At 41.1% G+C, this 21,577-nt stretch overlaps 1 protein-coding gene and 1 long non-coding RNA gene across 7 annotated transcripts; one reads left to right on the plus strand and one right to left on the minus strand.

The window, feature by feature from the left end:
* Positions 1 to 657: 657 nt before the first annotated feature.
* Positions 658 to 18,308, minus strand: akna (AT-hook transcription factor). Of its 5 annotated transcripts, none has more exons than XM_027278607.1 (25): positions 18,175 to 18,308; positions 17,764 to 17,843; positions 11,763 to 12,340; positions 9,621 to 10,374; positions 9,205 to 9,508; positions 8,865 to 8,939; positions 7,971 to 8,033; positions 6,561 to 6,714; positions 6,229 to 6,329; positions 6,079 to 6,138; positions 5,874 to 5,992; positions 5,600 to 5,771; positions 5,276 to 5,430; positions 4,944 to 5,108; positions 4,481 to 4,727; positions 4,178 to 4,284; positions 3,773 to 4,035; positions 3,503 to 3,629; positions 2,965 to 3,117; positions 2,714 to 2,853; positions 2,347 to 2,472; positions 1,991 to 2,107; positions 1,718 to 1,810; positions 1,312 to 1,465; positions 658 to 977 (listed from the first exon to the last, which is right to left on the minus strand). In XM_027278607.1, exons 3-25 carry the CDS (start codon positions 12,127 to 12,129, stop codon positions 719 to 721), a joined length of 4,275 nt encoding a protein of 1,424 aa, XP_027134408.1. In that variant the 5' UTR covers positions 12,130 to 12,340; positions 17,764 to 17,843; positions 18,175 to 18,308; the 3' UTR covers positions 658 to 718. The 5 variants fall into 5 exon arrangements, with proteins under 5 accessions (XP_027134408.1, XP_027134409.1, XP_027134406.1 ...); XM_027278608.1 differs by having other exon boundaries at positions 4,481 to 4,685; positions 5,594 to 5,771; XM_027278605.1 differs by having other exon boundaries at positions 5,594 to 5,771.
* A 1,629-nt stretch (positions 18,309 to 19,937) lies between these two features.
* LOC109137580 (uncharacterized) lies at positions 19,938 to 21,323 on the plus strand. 2 transcript variants are annotated; one of them, XR_003462376.1, is made up of 4 exons: positions 19,938 to 20,234; positions 20,307 to 20,367; positions 20,548 to 20,588; positions 20,672 to 21,323. It is a non-coding gene; the product is annotated as an uncharacterized LOC109137580 (long non-coding RNA). The 2 variants fall into 2 exon arrangements; XR_002041689.2 differs by having other exon boundaries at positions 19,938 to 20,367.
* Positions 21,324 to 21,577: the final 254 nt, after the last annotated feature.

The raw sequence follows: 21,577 nt of genomic DNA on the forward strand, positions 1-21,577 counted from the left end.
TATAGTTACAAGCTTATGATAAAATACGTTACAAAATTCTCCACAGTTGAAAATGTGTAGTCTATACATACAAAGTGAACAACCACATAGAAGCAGACTAATCTTGAGGGTTTCCAGCATCTCCGGTCCTTCATGTCCACACAACTCTTTTCATTATAATTTAAGAGAGAAATTGTGATATTAACGAGTGCATTTGACTTACAGTGCAGCATGCGACTGTATCAACAAAAAAACAGCAACTGAAATAACACTGAAAACCTGAAGTGAGGTTTTTGACTCATACAAACTAGTAAACACATTCAGATGATAAAAAAAAAAACAATCGCAGGATCAATAAATAGCTCAAAATAACTGAGTATTAAGCTCGTTACAAGTGTCATTTCAAGACAGCTGGAACTTTTCACATCTACTGAAGAAGAAGAAACTGACTTCTTTACTTCGGTTTGAAAATCAATATGATCCACAGTTTTATCAGACTGATCTACAGTACTAAATCATTTTAGAAAATATGTCTTTTCAATGTCTGCCAGCACATCTTTTGAAAAAATATTATTAAAAACAAATTTATGTTTGGCCACCTGAGACTTTACATTATTAAAAAAGCAGAAGAAGAAGCTTCAACTGTTTATTGTCCAAACATACATAAGTTACAAAGAGAAAGAGTTTAGATTTTTTTATTCACTTTAGGCTCCTGCTGATGTCGACAGCCTCGTTCTCGTTAGCTAGACTGAGTCAGCAGCTTCTGGTAGTGCAGTCCAGTAGCCAGCGAGCGAGCCATGTGCCCAGAGGTGTGTCTCATGTGCCGAGCTGCTTTGATGGCTCTGTCCAGAGAGCTGTCCACAGAGCTGTCCACTGATCGCTGCTTGTCGACTGACAGGGAGCGCCGTGTCCTCCTCCTCGCCTTGCTGCGACCTCTGACCCCTGACGATGTGTCAGTGTTACTGCTTGAAGGCATGAGAAGGGGCGAAGAGTACAACCTGTGGAGAGGGTAAGGTTGTTTTCGAATGAGAAACATAGTGTTCTACTTGTCATGGCTGCCTGTATATAATACTACATAGAAATGGTTCCATTCACAACATTAGTATGTGCACCATCAGCAATTTTCCACTATATTTGTAGCACATACAGTATGCCCATTAATGTGCAGTACATCCTGTAGAATGCAGCATGAAAGTGGAACACTACATCACTTAGTTACTGAAGCAGTGTGAAACGTCATTTAAATGAAAAGGCCAGTGGAAGAAATCAACCTACTAGGCGCATCATCATGTGTCTGGTGTGTGTGTGTGTGTCGAAAGGCAAGTTACTTACAAGAATGGTGGTGTACAGACTGGCATGCAGTGCAGCAGTGTAGGTGGAGCTGCTGCTGCTGCTGCAGCAAAGTGTCTGCTCCCCCTTGCTCCGTCTTGGGACTCGGCTGGTTGGTGGCTTGTGCGTGTTGAGGATTCTGCGACTCTGCGACTGTCTGTGAATCACAGAGCTCCATTAACACTTCAGATCATTAAACTCATTTCATTGACTGCAGACTGAAAGATTCATGTGCTGAACACAGCGACTCTACAGAACCTTGTGCTGCTGATGTCGAACAGCAGATTAGTGGATTACATCATCATCCACACAAAGATAAATGTTCACACCTCTTTACTTTATTCAAAACTCAGTATTCCATTGCAGTGCGTCTCAGTAGCGTCACTGTTTTGATCACATGGTCTCTAACCTGGTTCAGTGCTTCTGTAGGGTTCAGTGCTTCCACAGAGAGGACAGTGACGACAGTGAGAGGAGGACTGGGTCGACTCTCTGTTGCCACCAACTGGCACCGCAGAGCAAAAACAGAAGTTAGATTTAAAGAGGTTGAAAACTCAAGCAGGAGAAAACTGCAACGCTGGTTTCAAATGAATTCAAAACTAAAGTGGATCTTCTCCTTTTGTTTGAATGCAAAGACACTCTAAGAACAAACGTCCTCTGCTCAAGATGAAAGGAGCCTCCTCACCTTCAGGTCGCCCTTGGAGACGTGATAAACACTGAGGACAAGGAGCAAGTCGACGACTTTTGCTGTCAGGTTCATCTGCTGTCACAAACATTTGTGCAGACACACCAGGATGCTGCCCTGCAACACACAACACACACACACACACACACACACACACACACACACACACACACTTAATACTTGCTTAATACACCTACGTTGTACGCAATTAGAGCTTTCCATTACAGTGAAACACAATCAGTGATAATCTTTGTCAGATAACTGCAGTCTCAGTCAATTTAGTGCTCAGTCATGTGTAATCTTGTGCCGAACTACATCAACAAAGTGCCAGGCTGTCCCTGGATGGATGGTCTTACTGAGGTGTGTCCTGCCGCGGACAGTATTTGTGTGTGAAGAGTAGTTGTCTGATGCTGCAGTGGATGTTTGAGTACATCTGGACACCCGAGGCTGAGGCTGGGCTGTACGTGGCTCTGAAGCGGTCACTGAAAACAGAAAAATCACATGCATTGAATGACATGCTGTATTGTTTAAATCATGTACTTTCTTAGGATGAATGTGTGTGTGTAAATATAATCTATAATCTTATGTGCTATTTTCTTCGGACCAAACAACAATCCATTGGACTCACGTGCCTTGTTAATTCACCTCCACAGTAGCTTGGAGTAAAAATTGGAAGTCTTTAAGATCGTAGTTTTAGTTGAGAGTAAATTCAGATCAACTTACAGATGTCAGGTTGTGGTTTTTGTCTGTGTGCAGTAAGTGGTCTCGTTCTAGTTGTTCGTCTCAGTGTAGACTCCTCGACCTCATCAGCCACCAGTCTGTCTCTTCTTCCTCTGCTGACGTCTCTCCGTCTCTCCCCAGGCCTAAACAACCGAGAAGACTAAATTAAGTACAAGCTGATGTGAAAAATCTTTCCTGTAGCTCCACTCTGCTCAGTGTTGCTGTAAGGGCTGTGCTGGAAGATAAAAACCTACCTGGCAACAGGTGTAGAGGTGTTGTGGTGGGTGTAGTTTTCCTGCACTGATGGAGTTGCTCTCACAGAGCTCGGGGGGTTATTTTTTCTCAGCCAGATTTCGAGGCTCGCCTTCAATCTGTTCACCTCAGCCTGCAGGGTCGGGATTACATCACTAAAGAAAAAACAGAACACAAATAGATGTTTAAAATCACATGCAGATGGAAGTCATGTTTGTATTTAGTACACAATCTGCTAAATGAGACCAGTGAAGGCTGAGTGTCTTTGCATGAGTCAGTCCAAACACACATACAAAACAACTCATGCTACACCACACCATGCAGGAAACAATACCTCCTAATATGCAACCACATTCAATAGCAGCCGACTCTGTAATAAAATACATAAAAGAGTGTGTTCATAGAAACATTATGAAAACATCTGAAAATATTACTGTCAGCCGAATATTTAATTTCCGTCCTGCAGTCTTTGCTGGGAGACATAAACCGGGCCTTGTTTGCACAGCTATCGCCACTGCAGCTGCTGCTACCCACACTCACTTGTGATTGGAGCTCAGTGCTCTGAGAGAATCGCCATGGTGACACCCTGCAGGGGGGGAGGAGCCTGGGCTGGAGCTGACAGATTCTGTGTACTGGTCATTCTGTCCGTCTTCAGATGTAGTGTGAGCTGCAGAGACAAGAGGAGGACAGCAGCTTTAATACACAATGACAGAATCACATTTTATAGGCTCAATAAATATATATGTTGTGTGTCAAATGACTTGTATGTATTCAAAAACAACAGTTGATGGAAAGAACTTGGGGACTCACTGCTGTCACTCTCCAGCCCGAACTCACTGGTCCCACTGTCAGCCCTGCTTGGTTCTGACCGACTGACCCAGCGCTTTGGAGAGCAGGATAAGGTGCGTCTCCTCTGGCTCTGTCTGGTTTGCCTCAGCTGGTCTGGGTTGAGCCGAGAGCCCCTGCTGGGCTCCAGAGCTGTGCGACTGTGTGACGGTGAGAAAGCAGGAGATGCTGCGGAGACTCGGCCTGTTTGAGTCTTCCCTGGTTTTCTGACCTGAGGCACTGAAACGCTGTTTAATATTCAAACATACAGAGATAGATCAGATATGGTGTGTGTGTGTGTGTGTGTGTGAGATTGTAACAGGGGTGGGGGAAGGCACATGGTGTAAAATTTATGGGGCAGTAAATTTGTGTGGAGGCACAGAAGCAGACCTCTCTGAGGCCCTCTGGTGGAGAGGACTGGGAGCTGCTGCAGGAGTCAGACGGCTGCTCTCTGAACCGATAAATCCACTGTCTGTTTCCGGAGAGATGATCCTATCCTAGAAAAGAGATTGTGCAACATTTATCTACACATTAATGCAGCACTGTGTGTTAATACAAAACAGCTTTCTTTTAGAACCAATACATCAAAAATACGATTTTATTCATCAGCAGTGATAGCTAAGCATACATCAGTGCTTTTTAGACTGTGCACATGATCAAATGTTAAGCTAACACTACAAATAGCACACTGACCTGAGAAAGCACTCTGCTGCTCCCAGTCTGGAGTTTGGAGCTCTTCCTCTCCAACGCAGTGATCTCTCCAAGACTGCTCAGGCTGCTGCTGTGGCACTTTCCCACCTCTAACCTCTTTCTGCTACTAGGAGGATCAACGGGGAGTGTAGTGGACTGGCTGGAGGCCCTGCAGGATGGATGACTGGACCTGCTGGGTCGCTGTTTGCTGGTTTGGACATAAGAAGAAGAGTCCTGATGGACTGATTTCCTTTCAATGGATAAGTTAGTTCAGTGGAGCTACTGAAAATCAGCTTCTCAAAATACATTTGTATTTTGTTTCTGTCTAACTTCTTAAGACAACAAAAAGGTGTCTGAGTATTATTCAACATAAAAAGAATTACATTTAGACAGGAAAGTATCAGAGCGGTGTGATACAAGAACAAACACTACTGTGCTGCTGTATAAACTACATCTGAAGACTAACCTCTGCGGAAGACTCTTCTGGACTTCCACGTTTGCAGTTCTTTGACTCTGTCTCTCTTTCTCCTTGTCCTCAGGCTGCATGTCAGTTCTTACGGCAGCAGAACAGTGAGCTCCTTCCTTTTGTCTGTGGTTTAAAGGTTTGGGAAGCTCCTGGAAGCTTTGGTAGCTAAACAGAAAGAAGAAATGCATTCAGGGTGAAATAATAAAAAAGTCCAGACTGCAGACTGAGTTTGGTATCACCTCACATTATTAAAACTCCATCCAGTCAGATGGTCTCACACACACATTTTCCCCCCAAAATGAACAATTTAAAACCCATACATCACTACTTACTGATCTATGAGTGTAAAGTCTTGTTCATCACGTCTCTGTTTGCCAGTCAGAGGTTTGAGGTAGAAAGAATGGGCGTCATCACTCTCTTCAGTTGCTGAGCTCATCTCCAGCACTGTCGCCTCTCCAGGATAAAACAGTAAAGGCACAGGTGGGCTCTGGAAGGAGAAGATACAACGTTATATAAAATCTGATGTGGCTGCATTGACATCCTGTCACTTCGTAGCAGGAGTGTGTTCTCAGTAAAACTACAACCCGTGGTTTGATTTAGTGTTTCATTGTTTGGTTTTTAAAATATCAGAAATAGTGAAAATTTCCAACCTGTACCTGTGCTTGAGCCAGGGTTTCTCCCCTCTCAGAGGGGGGAAGTGAAGGTGTGGGGTGGGGAGGTGGAGAGGGAGGAGCCTCAAAGGTTAGCTCCTCCTGTCGCATCTGATCCACCTGCTCCTTCAGCTCATCCATATGCACCCCACACTGAAAGATCAGCCCCTCCAGCTCCCTGAAAAATACACAAACAGACAATGACGATAAGACACCAAAAACACAAGTATAGAATATAAAATATTATATATGCTGTACTGATCCTGGACATCACTCTCACCGTTCAGGGTCAAAGTGGCTGATTTCTGCCCCTCGCTGCTGCAGGACTTTGTGTTCATCCCTTGCTAACAGGTAGCCTCTTTCTAAAGAGTCGAGCCCCTCAGCGAGCTGTGAGACACCCTGAAGAAGAGCGCCGGTTTAGTACTTTAGTTTGTAGAAGAAGTTCTTCTAAAAGATTTCAGATTTAAACCCCGAGTTGTTCTTACCTCAACCTGTTCAGAAGGTTTGAGTTTCTTGCACTTTAGGAGATCCTCAAATGTGTGCAGCTGAATGAGGAAGAAAAAAATATTTATCTCTGATTACTACATGAAATTATCCAACATATCTCTGCTGGTTGTTTTTTATAGGTCAGTTACCTGCTTGAGGAACTTGTCAGCCTGATTGTAGAGAATCTTGGCCAGCTGCTGTCCCACCTGAGGGTCCGGGCTTCTTTTGGAAGGAGAGGCAGATGAACTCCCTGTTCATTTTGACAGACAGAACAGTTATATGAAAGCTGTACAGAATGATGCAACGCTAGCAGCAGCTAAAAGACTTTTGATTTGTTTGCATGAGCACTAAGATACAAATTTGAAGTGACAATATTTCATTGTAGAGGAATAAATAAAGAGAGCAGTGTGACGTTGATTTATATCATCCACATAATAACACAAAGTAGTATAATAAAAAATATGTAATTGGAAGAATGTACTCTGATGAGTGCTGTGTCCGTTTGGATGAGGAGAAGCTGAGTTCATCTCTGCTCTCTGAGCCTGAGGAAAATTCAGCATCATGAACCCTGAGCCCTGGTTCAGTCCTGACTGCACCAAGTGTCCAGGCTTTGGAGGGTCAGAGTACAGGTTCACCTGGTGGAGACATGAAAATTAATATATTATTATCTTCCCTGAACTTTAGAATATATAGCCAACTTTTTTGTTTCCACAAGAATGATATCTTGAACTACTGTCACATTTCACTTTGGATCACTGGTAAATTCTGTTGGGTTCTATTCAATGAGGCCAGGTCAAAGTACAGCACATTTGATATGGTGATGATAATACTTCATATAGCAATTTTATTCTAGTTTATTGCTTTGAACATTTTTGTAGAAAAGAAAAAAAAACATATAGAAAGCCTACATCCCCATCTGTGTCCTAAAGTCTTTTCTGTCTGGCTCTTCAGTATTCATCAAGTAGAAAATTGTGAAGACACATCATCAAACAGGTCATTTCAGTGTAGAAAAGAGTAAGTGAAGTTAAACTGGCCTGTATGATAAAGGGGTTAAAAGCATACATTTGGCAGTCGGCCCTCCCAATCCTGTCAACACGCATATAGAATTAATGAGAATGAATGGACCACCCTCCATGATAAGCTCTCAAAGCAGTAAATCATTTTGACCTTAAACTGACCTCAACACTCCCTTTAAAAACACACACACACACACACAAACACAGAGGGTGAAACATACATAAAAGCTCATGAACTGAATCTCACCCAGTGTGCCAGTTTGGCCTATTACTATTACTTTCAGGTTTTTTTTTCACACTTCATGTATTTGAAATCAAATTGTGGTGGATATTTTTCACTCTTTCTGAAAGATGGAATGACCTAAACTAAGATCATAAATGAGACTACAACCCATTGTGTCTCCAAACCGAATTGGAGATATGTCCACTAAAAATAATTTCAGAATGGAAACAACAAAAGATTAAGAAAATCACATTTTTCTTTAAAATATCACAACCTGAGCTTGTAATAATAAATCATAGGCATTCCTTGATTCAAGTCACAGAAGATGATGCATTTCTGAAAAATAGTCTGACGGCACATTTCAGCATAAAGCCACTCCTCCCACCCCGCCCGAGTGATGTTATACGAGCAGAGGGAGGGGGAGACAGATGGCGCTTCAGTGTTTTGCTGAAGGAGATGGAGGAGAGGTGGGGAGCTCGGTAAGCTGATTTTAATTGGTGCTGATTGTGGAGCACTGCTGCTCCAACAGAAATGGGCCAATAATTCTTTAAAAGAGCTACTTCACAACACTTCAGCACTCCTTTCTCTCCTCCTCCCTCGTTTTCTTCTTATTCCACTTTTCTAAGATTCCTAATCACTTGCTCTGACGTACTGCTCTGTCTGTGCTCGGCTGACACTCACTGGAACCTGACTGTTGGGTCTCTAAAGCTCTGTCCTGTAGAAATAAAAGTGAGGAGAACACACATCTAGTCCTGACTCTGGCTCTGTAATATAACATCTCTACAAAAATACAATGACCAAAAGTAAATGAAATGATGTGCAATAGAACATTTAAAAGCCCTCAAATTAAGGAGACACACAGTTATAGTCTGTCTGTTCAGTGTTTCAGTGACAAACGTACAGCAGCAGAAATTATTACTAGATTACTAAATACTAAAATAGCATGAACCGCATGCAGAAAAACAGACACAAAGGGACAACTGTCACAACCTTTCTTTTGGTTTCTAGTATCCTGGATATTCTATCCTGGATGTGCCTGCCACTAATCTGGTCCAGATTAGTTCTAGTTAGTAGATATTACTGGGCAGACTGTAGAAGAGCTTTCACCATTTAGTCTTAAACATAAAACAGTAGTAGTATATGTCTCTCACAGAAATATCGCAGATCAAACAGCTGATCAGACTCATATTCTGAACACTTCTGCTTCACCAGACTCTCTCTATTAAGTTCTATTTTGAAAACAATAATGCTGTCCCTTTATTAAATGAACGCCACATCATTACAGAAGCGAGTCTGGTATTTCTGTTTACATTTATATTTGCCATCTGTGTTTTTGAAAATGAACTGAATAACTTAATAATGTTTGAGTAAATAAACTGTTCATCATTTTGAAGCTTTCTCATAACCTGGAGGCATCGTAGTGATTTCACATTGAGAGAAGATAAATCTGTGTGCCACCAATCTACTGTACTGTTTAATTTGAACCTGGCGCAACTGCCCACCATTAAAAAGTGATAAATTATAGCCTGATTTCTATATTAATTACTTTGGCTTCCAGGCGCAGACGATCAATGGTGTTCTCCGCTTCGGCGTACTTAGTCAGCAGTGTGCTGTAGTCCTCCTGCAGCCATAGAAAATAAGAAAGTAGGAGGAAGGGAAGATAAATGAAAGAGTGCAGGAGATGTATGTAAGGCGAGGTAAAAAGCTAATTCTCAGTCTGTCACAGATAAGCACAACAGATCAAAAATAAGCATTACACCCTGGGGCTGCTTCTAACATTGTGGTAAATACGCCTGCACTGAGTCAAAACACAAATGACTAGTATTTTGATACACAATGTTTATCTTTCTTTCTCTCTTCCTTTTTTTTGTATTCTCAGTCTCTACCTGTAGCTGTTCGAGCAGTGTGGTGGCCTGCTGGCGGCATCTGAACTCCTGAGGCACAATGGAGTCGGGGGCACAGGCTGGTGATATGTCAGAGTCTGATGGGCCAAGGCATCTGTCTGTGGTGTGTAGTAGGACTTCTTTCACAATGTCAGCAGGGGATTTGAACACTAAGGGTTGCTCAGGTGACAGGGACTCTCTCTTTGAAGAGTTTCTGCTCTTGGGGGGCTTGTAACCATCTTTGGGGATCCGGACCCTGGGCTCCACATTAGAGAAGTCTGGTTTGGGGTAACTCAAAGGTCCTTTCCTAAAAATACCATGAAATTATCATGGTTAATTTTAATGAAAAAAACTACAATGATAACATATAAAACAGATGAAAAGAAATGTAACAACAAACAAAAGTGGACATGACTGACCTGGATTCATCTACTTCAACAGCTTTACTCCTGGCTCTTGGTGTCCTTTGCTCTCTGTCAGGACTTGTGGTCTGATGTTTGCATTTCAAGGAGTCAGTCCCGACTGAGCTTAAGGAACGAGTTGAATGTGTAGCTTCAGGAGAGTGCTGCCTCGTCTTCCTTGGTGAGGGAGTGGGCATTTTTTGATGCTTATTGGACTTATCTGATTCCTTTAAAGGCCCATTACTTACTCCACTGGAATGATTTGGAACGACTTCTTCAGAAAACATGGCTGCTGGCTGAAGAGAAGCCCTGAGCTTTAGCTCGGGACAACGAGGACTCGACTTGAGGCTCATGTTGCTCCTGGGTGACTCTGGAAGACTTTCTATGAAGCTCATTTCAGGAAAAGTTTCAGCTTCAATCCCAGGACAAGTAGCTAATTCCGCAGCAGTGAAGTGGAGAAGGTGGGGGAAAGTGTTGGCTGTGACAGGTGGGGCAGGCTGGGATATTGGGCAGTGATGACTGGAGACTCCAGCAGGTTCCATGGCTAGCAGGTGAGCAATATTTATAGCATTCACATCAAGCGAGCTTGTGCTAGCATGTTCATTTTTCTTGCTTTTTCGGTCACTCCTCTTCCCTGCTTCTTCTCCATCTTTCTCCTCCTCTGTCAAGAATTTGTCCCTCTCAGGGTGGCACCCCATCCTCTGCTCTTCTTTCCACTGCCTCACCTCCTCATCCACTGCCAGTGCTTTAAAGCTGCCAATCAAGTCATCACCTGGCAAAGACACAGAGAGGTGGGGAGATAGGAAAAAAACACAGTGCAGACATGAATAAATACATAAATAACTAATGCATCAAAGCAGCTGCCTCTTTTAGCTTTTTCTATAAAAGGGTCATGTTGTCCAAGAACTTTACTTTAACTTGCAGTTTATTCAGAACATCCACGGCTCAAAAACATGTTTTACTTATCGTTACTTGACTTGGATGTTTGGGCCTCACTGTGTAGAAGTTTGACTGAGAAGGATGTTTTTAATATTCATCTGCCGAAGCAGTGACGTTTCTCTGTGCAAACCTTAAATCTCTGGCTCAGCAGCAGGATTTATGACATCACAACTGGAAGCCAATTGTGGTCCAGTGTGCAACTTAGATTAGCATGATCAGAAAAACTCAAAGCTACACTGAGAATGGACTTGTCAGTGGAGTAAGGCTGAGCAATTTTATCGATCCTGCAATATATAGAAAGTATCGATTTTTCAGCAGTGAGTATCGATACATTAAGTCCCATTCAAATCCCCCATGTTACGCCTGGCACTCTGCTCGCTGCCCGGCTTTGCAGGAAGAGCGATTAGGTCAGCCAGCCACTAGTCTCACTGTAGAGCATTTCTAGAAAGTTACCTGTCTAGATACTCTCTTTACACAGACGCCGACGTCTTCCTTTTCCTGTTTACACAGTCAGTGAGGAGATTCAAGAGAATGGCGGTGAACTTATTGAAAAATAATATTTTCATTCAAAAACTCTTCACTAGTACTGTTTAAGGTGTGATATGACAAAAATCAGATTAATTTTTTCCAGCATTTGCAAGCTGTAGACTGTCCAGTCAGAGTATCGAATCGTATCGTATCGAATCATATAATTGGCTGAATATCGCGTATCGTACGTATCATGAGATTAGTGTATCGCTACAGCCCTACAGTGGAGTAGGAAATGTCTCGCACCTAGCATTTAACTTTTGATTCATAGATTCTGGATTTTTCACTGAGAAAGGAATATATGTTATTTTAATTTCAGGTACAGGTAACAGGTAGTTGGACTTTTGTAAGGAAGAACCACAGAAGACACAACTCTTTATTCCAAGCAGAGTATTTTTATAAGGCTTAAACTGTCTGATGGGGACAAATATATAGTATATAGTAGTACAGCAGCTTTGCCATGAAGTCTACTTTTACAAAAGGTAAGAATTTTTCAGTTTCTGTTGACACCATCAGAAAGGTATTAATTCAACTATGTTTATTATTGAGGTTGTAGTTTGCAGTGGTGTTGAACTGGACTGTATTATATGGTCCTGAAAGTGCTTTAGTACAAAAAACTATGACATTTAAACTTACTACGAAATACTTGAGTCAAGATTAAAGAAATTAACTGACACATAAGCAAAGACTCACATTGTGACGGTAGATCCTCTCCTGCTGATCCGGAATAAGACAGACGTTTACTCAGGCTGTAACTTAGTTCCCCAGGTGGTGTGTCCCTCTCACACCCGCTAAGGCCTGCCTCCTCTGGGATGAGGGGTCCATATTCTGCGTCCGCATCACCGCAACTTTCTGCCAACTCCAAATCACCCAGTGCATCCGACAGTCCAATGATGCCATTCTCGTCCATCTGGCTGACAAAGTCATCGTCTTTCTCCGCCTGTTCTTCATCCTCATCCTCCCACACATCCTCAGATATTACAGAGCTGCTGCGTGAGGTGCGGACCGGGGCGGGGGTCCAGAAAGAAACCCCTGCTGTGGTGCTTTTTCTTGTCTCCATTCACCTTTTAGCTAATTGTTGCCTCGGTTAGTGTTTCAGCCGGGCACGGGAACCTTCTGCATCTTTTCTTGTTGACCTGGCTCTGCAGTGAAGTCCACTTTTAAATCCATGGCTACAGAAGTTTACAGAGTGCAGGTCATGTCAGAAAGCTGCTAACAGTCCAAAGGTATTCAAGGAAGACTATTCTCTGTCAGTCTTCAGTCTTGAGTTCCTGAAACACAAAATAGTAGCAGCTGTTAAGTATTTGTAACATTTTAACAGTGAACTGTCAGACAGAGGTCTCGAGAGGAAGATCAACTCAAGTTAATGAAAAGAAGACACTTGTAAAATGCAAATGAAACACACCATCACCATTTCTTGACGTATTATAGACCAACTTATGCATCATATAATCAAGATAATTATCTGTAGTTGCAGCCCTACAAGCAGACAAAAGAAATTTGCTGCAGAATAAATATATTAAATATATATTTTTTCACACTACTTCATTTAGGAGTCAGAAACGACAGGACATTGTGCTGCTCATCCATAAAACAGGCCTGAACAATGGAATGATTTAAAGGTCGAGGAAGTCATCAGTCTGTTTTTTTACTCACACACAGCTGTTCTCCTCTGTAAACAAACATCTACAATCCATACATCAGTTCGTAACTATGTGTCCCAATGCACACACACGGCATCTCTCATAAATACTGGGTGTATCATTTACCAACAGGAGGAACTGCTGCTGCTGTGTGAAGTCCTAAGGGGGCGATAAATAGGATTAAATGCTACCATATCATCAACCAAGACAATCATTTCAAACTAAAAGTGCCATGCACTAGCACAAAATATCAATTTAGTCATCTGGTAGTCATAAAAAAAATAAATAAATAACAGAAAATCATGTTAGTGCTTTCAATTTTCAAGACTTCTATTTGATTCAGATGTTGTAGGTTGGCACATAATTTCCTCAAATTAACATGACAGGTGTCAGACAGAGCTGCATTAGGGATCTGTTTCACACAGTTAAAAGGGATTATTACAGGTGACAGAATACTGTGGCAAAGCACAAATGTGCTACCATTTATTAAAAGCCTTGTAACTCTATCAATGTGGTGTTTTCAGCACTGTGTATGTGGTGCTTAAACCAAAAGTCATTGGTGGCTTATAAATAGTAATTCTAAAAATATTAGTGAATTAACTAAGTCAGTTGTGAAAAAAATCCAGATACTTGCTTTTACTCTGCATGCTTCATCGGTTGCTCTTCAACAATTGCGTGGACAAGACAAGCAATGTGAAGAAGTCTTGAGTTTTAGGAAAATGTGATGAGCTTTTTTTTTGTAGCATTTTTAGAATTTGTTTAAAAAGCCTCAGATTAATTAATCATGAATGCATGCATCAGTTACGGCCTCACAGATTTATTTCAGGTCATGCATAAGCATTTGTAACAAATATCATGCCAACATTTTTATGTTCTTAGTGTACGTCCATGTGGTTTATTTGCTTCATCATGTACTCAGATGTCGTGGTGATGTTGCTGTTCCATTTTGTCTGACATCTTGTGAGAGGTGCAGCACTTAAGGACTTGTTTCCAAGGTGACACAAACTCTATGTTAGTCTACACAATAGATAAGCATTTATTTTATAGCCTCCTGCTCAAATACTGTGCTATCAGGTTGCACCATTCACCATTTATATTCTTTATTATAGACACAGCACATCACGCATGTAACAGAGCCCCAGTTAGACTGCTAGCTCACAATGTTAAATCAAGTCCCCCACGTATTTGCCCAGAGCTGCAACGCTCACTATGGCAACTCCACAACATGAACAAGAGCTGCACTTTTCAGCGTCTGCTATAAAACATCTCTGACTAAGTGTTAACATACCATGTTACAGCTACACTGTCACTGCCTTAAAAACAGCCTGTAACATCAAGTCCATCTATATATACACTTCAATTAAGGAATTTGTACGTGCATCAGTATGAATATAATGAGCATCTTATAGATTCAATCACAGTATATTTCCCTGAAATGTGCACACATGTACACTTACTGATCACTGATGGTGGCTGATAACCCACCTGCTGCCAGCATCACACATGTATGAGTTATCTGTGATATGTTGTGGCTTTTTAAGCAGCATCAGCAGCTGGCAGGTAAAACATCAGCCACCACATACCGGACTGACCTTAACGAGTGTCATTATCACAGAAACATGCTAGAAAATTAGATTTGGAATGATCACAAAGTGAAGTACATTCGGTACAGTAGCACTCAGAGTCTTTCATCAAAACCCCAGATTACTGCAAGAAGATTAACCCAGTGTCTCTACGCACACAAACACAAACCTCACACACAGACACACATTAAGGAGAGTGTATTTTTTTTGTGCATCCATAAACACTTGTGTTGATTGTGCTAGAAACCAACACGAGGCTCAGTATGCAGGACTGACAGACGTGCGTCGTGCTCTCTCTACAACCCTTTCATATACAAATCAGCAGCGAGTCTCGCTGCAGGCCAACATGGAAAACTCACTATGCATTTAAAGTGGACCACGAGGAATGAGAGCGCACGGCTCTGTGGATAAACAACTCGAGAGGTACGTTTAGAAAAACAACAGATTCAGAATAGAAAGATTCAGAGCCAACGGTATAATTATGACATTATTTACTCATTTCCTGCTTCCTCTGCTAGCACAGAAGAATTTCCAGAGACGAGGAGTAAACCCCCGCAAGGAGCCAAGAATGACAATACATGCAGCTGTTTGATTAAAACTTGTAACCAGTGGTGAAAAGTAACTAGATACATTTACTAAAGTACAGTTTTAAGATACTTGCCTTCCCTTGATTAATTTCATATTCACTTTACCTGACAGCTATATTTGCTGGTTACTTTGCAAATGAAGATAATAAGCACAAAGACAAGCCAATAAAATGTGATGTATTGCTATTTAAACTGGCTGATATTTGCTTCTTCAATTAATTAATACATTTAAATCAGCTCCAGTTATATATTTTAAAGTCATTTACATGATATATCATATAACATGCCTGGGTACTTTTTTGGTGTCTATAGTTACCTAGTAAAAGTTTGGTCAGTTTTATACTCAGTTCAGATCCTGTAAAATCAACTTTTTGCCAATATTTGGCTACTTTCTCCCAGAAAACGTATTATATATAGGATAAAATATATATTATATATATAATATATATATTATATAATATATATATCGATATATCAACTATTTTGTAAAGTATCGTTTTGTTTTTTTGTACCAAAACTCTGGTATCACATCTACACTATCCAAGAATGACATATTGTTTCACAACAGACATTTTGACTAGTTCCAGCAGGAACATCACAGGGGTTACTAATAACATTTATGATGGCTCCGTTGAATTCAAATGTCACGATAAGTAATGAGAGTGGGACAGTGAGCCAGCAAGAACAATACCAGGACCCTAATGCTGTATACTTCTATCGCTGTGTACGTTACTGTACTGTGTTTCCATGGTATTACGCAGTCACTGGATTTAAAGCAAATGTAGAAGAGACGAAGACAGCGACATAATTCTGGTGAATTCTAATCAATTTCCAAATTCAAAAACTTTCTAGGTTTTCCATAATTGTTGGAATGTTTCGGACTCTCTGTTCGGTGAGAATTAAGCAAAGAAACAACTCACCTGTTGCTCCGTTCAGGCTCTCTGTTCATACCCAGAGGAACTGAGGATTTATCTCAGCTGCCAGATGGGAGGAATTAAGCTGCTCTAAACCCTTACAGGGGGCTTCACCGATTATAAACAGACAATCATCATCAGTATACATCCAGGACGAGGAGACGAGCTCACCTCCTCACAGACAAACAGACAGACAGAGAGCAGCAGGGCTATAATCACCTGACAGTCAAGTGAGCTAAGGCTCGCTAAGGATGGACAGGTAGGGTGGGTGGAGGTGTAGGAACAAGATACAAAGAGGAAGAGACAGACAGAAGGAGTGACAAAAGAGAAATGGAGAGTTTCTGCCAGGTTCGATTGTCCGTCCAAGTCACACCAAAGCTGTCACAGAACCAGTCAGCCTGGCCAACAGGGACATGGATTTTCACAGGGTGGCACCGGTTGAATTTTGAGCACAAAGAGCAGAGGCGTAGCTGGAGCTGTCCCACAGGCTGGCAGAGCCTCAGTGAGCTGTTTAGTGACGAAGATATGACAGCTAATCTGCTTAGGAGGCACAGAGAGGACTGAGGACACAGGATACACTGTGCACAGGGGTCTGACGAGAGCAGTGACTGTACGATTATTGTTATTAAAACACTTCATCATTGTCAATAATAGATCATTACTCATTTATCAAGCAAAAATGCCAAACAGTGTCTGGCTTCAGCTTGAGGATTTGCCATTTTGTCTTATGTCACTGTAAATTTAATATCTCTGGACAGAAGCTGGTTGGACAAAACAAACAAACTTTTCAGTGATCCATCAAAAATTGGTATTTTTAGTTTTTTTTTTGTAATTAGATATTTTATTATGTGTATGAAATAACACACACATACATAAATAAAGAGTTATTATTAGCCACAGGACGATGTATCTCTTTCTGAATTTCTATCCCAGTGGGCAGTGTCATCGACATCCAAAAACAGGTCTCAGAGTCAAATGACTTGAAATGAAAATGACCGTCCTTCTATTGTTACTGCAACTGCACTGTCTTGCTAAATATTTGTCCTTTGCATGCAATCGTAAACTACTGTTTAAAGTTTGAATAAAATTCTGGTTAAATCGCTTTGTATCTATTCTTTGATCAGATGTGTCCTGACTTAAATATGAAATCTGATGATTTTAGACTATGTTTATGAAACTAAAGAAGTTTATTACATATGAAAAAGGGTTTTTTTGTAAAAATAGATCCATCCAATCTATTTGATATCGGGAGAAAGAAGTAGTGCTTATTTATAACTTGGGTATAGTCAGCGGTTTTGTAAAAATGTAACTGATACACCTCTGGACAGAAATAAACTAAATATCACTGAATTAAGCGTGTTTAGGAAATACCTGGATCACTGTGCTGTGTTTGGCTGCATTTTTCCCCCCAGTTACTTTTCCTGGTGATTACATCTCCATCGCCACCAAAGGTCACATTGTATTGTACAAGTCTGTGCAGCCAGATGGAGTGGATTTACTGAACTGCTGGTTACCAAAAAAAGAAAAAAATCACTTTCCTGTACAGACCATGTGAAAACATATTCTCCTGCCTAAGAGCCATGTGAGGGAACAATGGTCTCTCACATTGTAGGCATCAGACTCTTTCTGATCCAGTTTAGAGGAGAAGACACAGCACTTTATTTTGAAAGCTATATTTACTATATTCGAACACATGGCCCATGCTTTGCAACACATAGAAGCTCCAGTGATTTAAACTCGAGAAAGACTTGCTCAACAACATACAAGCACAACAACTGACAACCATGTCCAACCAGTCGGGCTGGTGAGCTGAGGAACACAAGCCTGTAATAATAAAATTGGCGTTTCTGAGGACAATGTACACCGAAAAACGTGTTTAAATAACACTGCTGTGCAGAGAAAGTAACTTTCCAGCAAAGAAACACTCGGTTACGAAGTGTTACAGCGACACTGCATTGCAAACTTACCTCGTAGATGCTTTTATTTCATGGACTCAGCAGGCAGGGTTGCAGAGATTTCACACTTCGCAGCAACAGGGCTCGGTTGCCTTGAAAACCGCAAAACTTAACGTTAACACAGAAGACCCACCCCTGTGCTGTCACCATGGCACACACACCACAACAAACCAGCACCGATAGCAAACGGGTTACCGAGGTTTCAAACACTTTCAAGCCCACATATTAGTTAAACAACGACATTTTGTGACTTTAGTGTCTTTTATGAACTGCGGAGTCAAACGGTTGGTGACTGTTGAGCTTGCAGTCAGTGCCAGTTTCAAAAGTTGGCTGTCGTAACCATCACTCAGTTCTAATTTAGACATCAAAAGAAACGCAAACAAACCCACATCAAGGCGACTTTCAGCTAAGGAGTGTTGGTACCTTATTTCTGACGGAGTTACATGAATAAATCCCAGCCAGGGCAGCCCGGGTTTCTCACATTTATCACATTAATTATGAGTCTCGTGGAGTGTGGCACTGATTTTAGCTGGCAGAGGAGTTACTCCAGGAAAACTGTGGTGCAAAATTTAGTCCCGAGTTCAGAATTCAGGCTTTTTTTTTCTTCCAATATGTCTACTACAAGTCTTGCATTCTTTCATAAAAAAGCCCTTGACCATAACTTTAACCATTTCCAACCTTAATCTGAGCATTATAATTAAATTTTTCTTAGTTTGTTACAGTGGTGTTACCTGACAGGCAATACTCAGGACAAAGTTTAACCCACAAAATCAAATACTGAGTGGTGATTGGTTATGAATCTGCTCAGGGGCGGGACTTAGAGTAGGAGTGGGAATGTAACAATGGGTGGATGCGGTTTGAAGAAATGGCCACAGGGGGACACTGTTTCCTCACTTTTCTATACCACCCATTTAAGGAAGATATTTATCTCATTTTAAAGTCTCATTTTAATCCTTGTTAATGTCCAACTCTAGTTTGCTTCGATGTACAAACATACACAGTAAAACAGAAACAAATAATACAAAACGTAAAAAGAAACTGGAATGAAATCGTGTTTAGAAAAGTCCAAATTGATTTAATTTAATATGTCTTGTCTTAAAAAGAAATGAAAAGATAATTTGCCCTGTTGTGTGCTCATAGCCTAGTCCATACGAAATGGTCATACTCAGTTTGGTGTGGAAGAAGTTGACTGGTCTGACCTCCTCAGCAGAGTGCAGGGTAAAGTTATAGCAGCAGATTAATGCCCATGGTTTCAGAATGAGCAGTACTCACACAGTACATCATTCCCAGTATTTAAATGACAAATTAAATGTACTGCCAAACTTAAATGTTTTGGTTTACAAAGGACCAAGGTACTTTTTATTATTCTGTTTTCTGGGCATAATGGACACAAGCTGAAACCAGAAACGAGTCGTTTCTTCGTTTTTTCGTTTTTGGCAAAAAACGAAAAAACGAAAATTCGGCTCAATTTCTCGTTTTCTGTCCCAATCACCAAAAACAACATTTCCACTTCCATATTCCGTTTTAGTGGTGGGCGGGGCTCGTACGCTTCTTTGCCCGGTACTCTTCAAAATAAAAGTTCTTCCGTTTGACAAAGTTATTTCTTTATGAAAGGGTGACTAAACGTACTCTTTTGGCCGGACTTTTTTACGTCCTGTCTGGGGCTCCTGAGGATTTTTTTTTCTTTATAAATTCGTGAAAATGTCCGGTTTTCAATTGACTGGCGCTTTGCACAGGCTGTCCTGTGTGTGGACCTGCGACACGCACACTGGCTCAATTCGTGGCATCTAAAGGCATCTAGTAGTGGCATTTCCGGGAAATTAAATAGATGAAGAACCTAACTCGAGAGCGTGCGTGTGTGTGTGTGCGCGCCACGGCAGTTGCTGCTGTTATGGGCATTTGTTTTTATTTTATAAAACAGTCATTGTTGTATTGCATTCGATGGAAGTAACATTTCTTTTACGTGATTTCCGCATTAATTTGCGAGGTTTTCTTAAATAATCTCTTAACCACTGTGTGGCGCAGCTGCCACTGACCTGCCGCTGTATGTGTTTGAGGTAGGCAACTAAATAAAGTGTGAAACACATTGTTAATTTAAATAATAAATATTTGAATGGTTGCTAGATTTGTGTTTTTCCTGACTTTGGAGAATGGAATGGAATGGATCATTTCAGGCTCAGCTTACTTTGAAACTAAATTTTAGAGTCGTGTTTGGGTTCTGAGATCAGTCTTGTCACATTCCTCTCTTTCAGAATTCACAATCATCAAGTGTGGCTTCAGTTGTCAGACTTCAACATATTTCCATTGCTGCTATTGTGCAGAAACAATTATCAATAGATCACAGTTTTTAAGACACTTAGAAAAACCCCAGGAGGAGAAGCATAACGAACAAACAAAGGCCCCCACTCAGCACTTTGCAGCCCCTGTATAGAACCCACGGGCCTCCACTCAGCACCCAGCAGAAAGAAAACTCCAGTTGAGAGGTCATGTGATGAGTTATTATGTAGTCAAACTATTACTTGAAGACAAAAGCCTAACCTCTCCACTTATTTCAGGATGTGGAAGAGGTCCCACTGAAAAGGTTCAGCCATTCAGAATCTGTCTCTGAAGCATCAGGTATTGTTCAAGCAGCTTTGTTGTTTACACATCCATCAAAGTTGTAGAGGTACATCATGTCACAGAGAGTCATTTCTCCGTTTTCATTAAACCAGTATACTAAAAATCAAAGCCACTGATTTTTTTTACAGCTTGCATTGTTATTGTGCCTATAAGAACCACAATCTGTTTCCTTTCTAGTGGAGGCTGATAACGTGCCAGGACTGGGAACAGGGAGGGAGGTATGTTGCCTGCTATGGGCTTTTTTTTATTTCATTTCTCCAACCCTTACTTGTACTTAATTGTTTTCTTCATTTTTGATTAGGAGGATGCACTGCTTCGGGACACCATAGAGGCAGCAAAGTGGTGTACCAGACAAACATTAAAGGGGAAACTTTCCCTTCCCCAAGTCATCTCAATGGACCAGAAAGGTCACTTGAGGGCGGTGGAACGCCTCAGAATGTCCGAAGGCCTTGAAGGGGTCCGGGAGCCATTTATCTTCCTGTTCAGTCTGCAGGAAGACCATGAGGCATTCTGCAGTAAAATTATGGACACCACTACTGTCTATGTCTTTTGTTTCCTGTTTTGCTCCTGTTTTATTTTGAAGTTCAGTGTTAGTGTTCAGTGTTCAGTGTGTTCAACTAAGACAGGAATAAAATATATGCACTAAATGTAACACCTGAACATATCCCAGTGTATATATTTTTCTTTTTTTTTAATTATAAAAATAAATAATATTATTTAATATTTAAATAATATATATATATTAAATAATATTATATATAATATAATGGGAGGCGTGGTTCGATGTGGGCGTGGCTCAACGTTGAGGCACGTCACGATCTGCGGGCTGCAGTCAGGGGTTCTTGGGGGTGTGGCACTGGTGAGGTCATGACTTATGACATCATCTGTGACATCCGAAAAGTCTATAAATAGGAACCAGTTCGCTGATATTTGCCAGCCAGCGAATTTTTGCTGCGCGCTGCGGACGCCGCCGGGGATTGTCACAGATGTGTCATAAGTCATGACCTCACCAGTGCACCACCCCAAGAACCCCTGACTGCAGCCCGCAGATCGTGACGTGCCTCAACGTTGAGCCACGCCCACATCGAACCACGCCTCCCATTATATTATATATAATATTATTAATATATATATATTATTTAAATATTAAATAATATTATATATTTTTATAATGTTTAAAAAAAAATATATATATTACACTGGGATA

This window comes from Larimichthys crocea, chromosome IV, assembly GCF_000972845.2.
Source record: "Larimichthys crocea isolate SSNF chromosome IV, L_crocea_2.0, whole genome shotgun sequence".
Classification (NCBI taxonomy): domain Eukaryota; kingdom Metazoa; phylum Chordata; class Actinopteri; family Sciaenidae; genus Larimichthys; species Larimichthys crocea.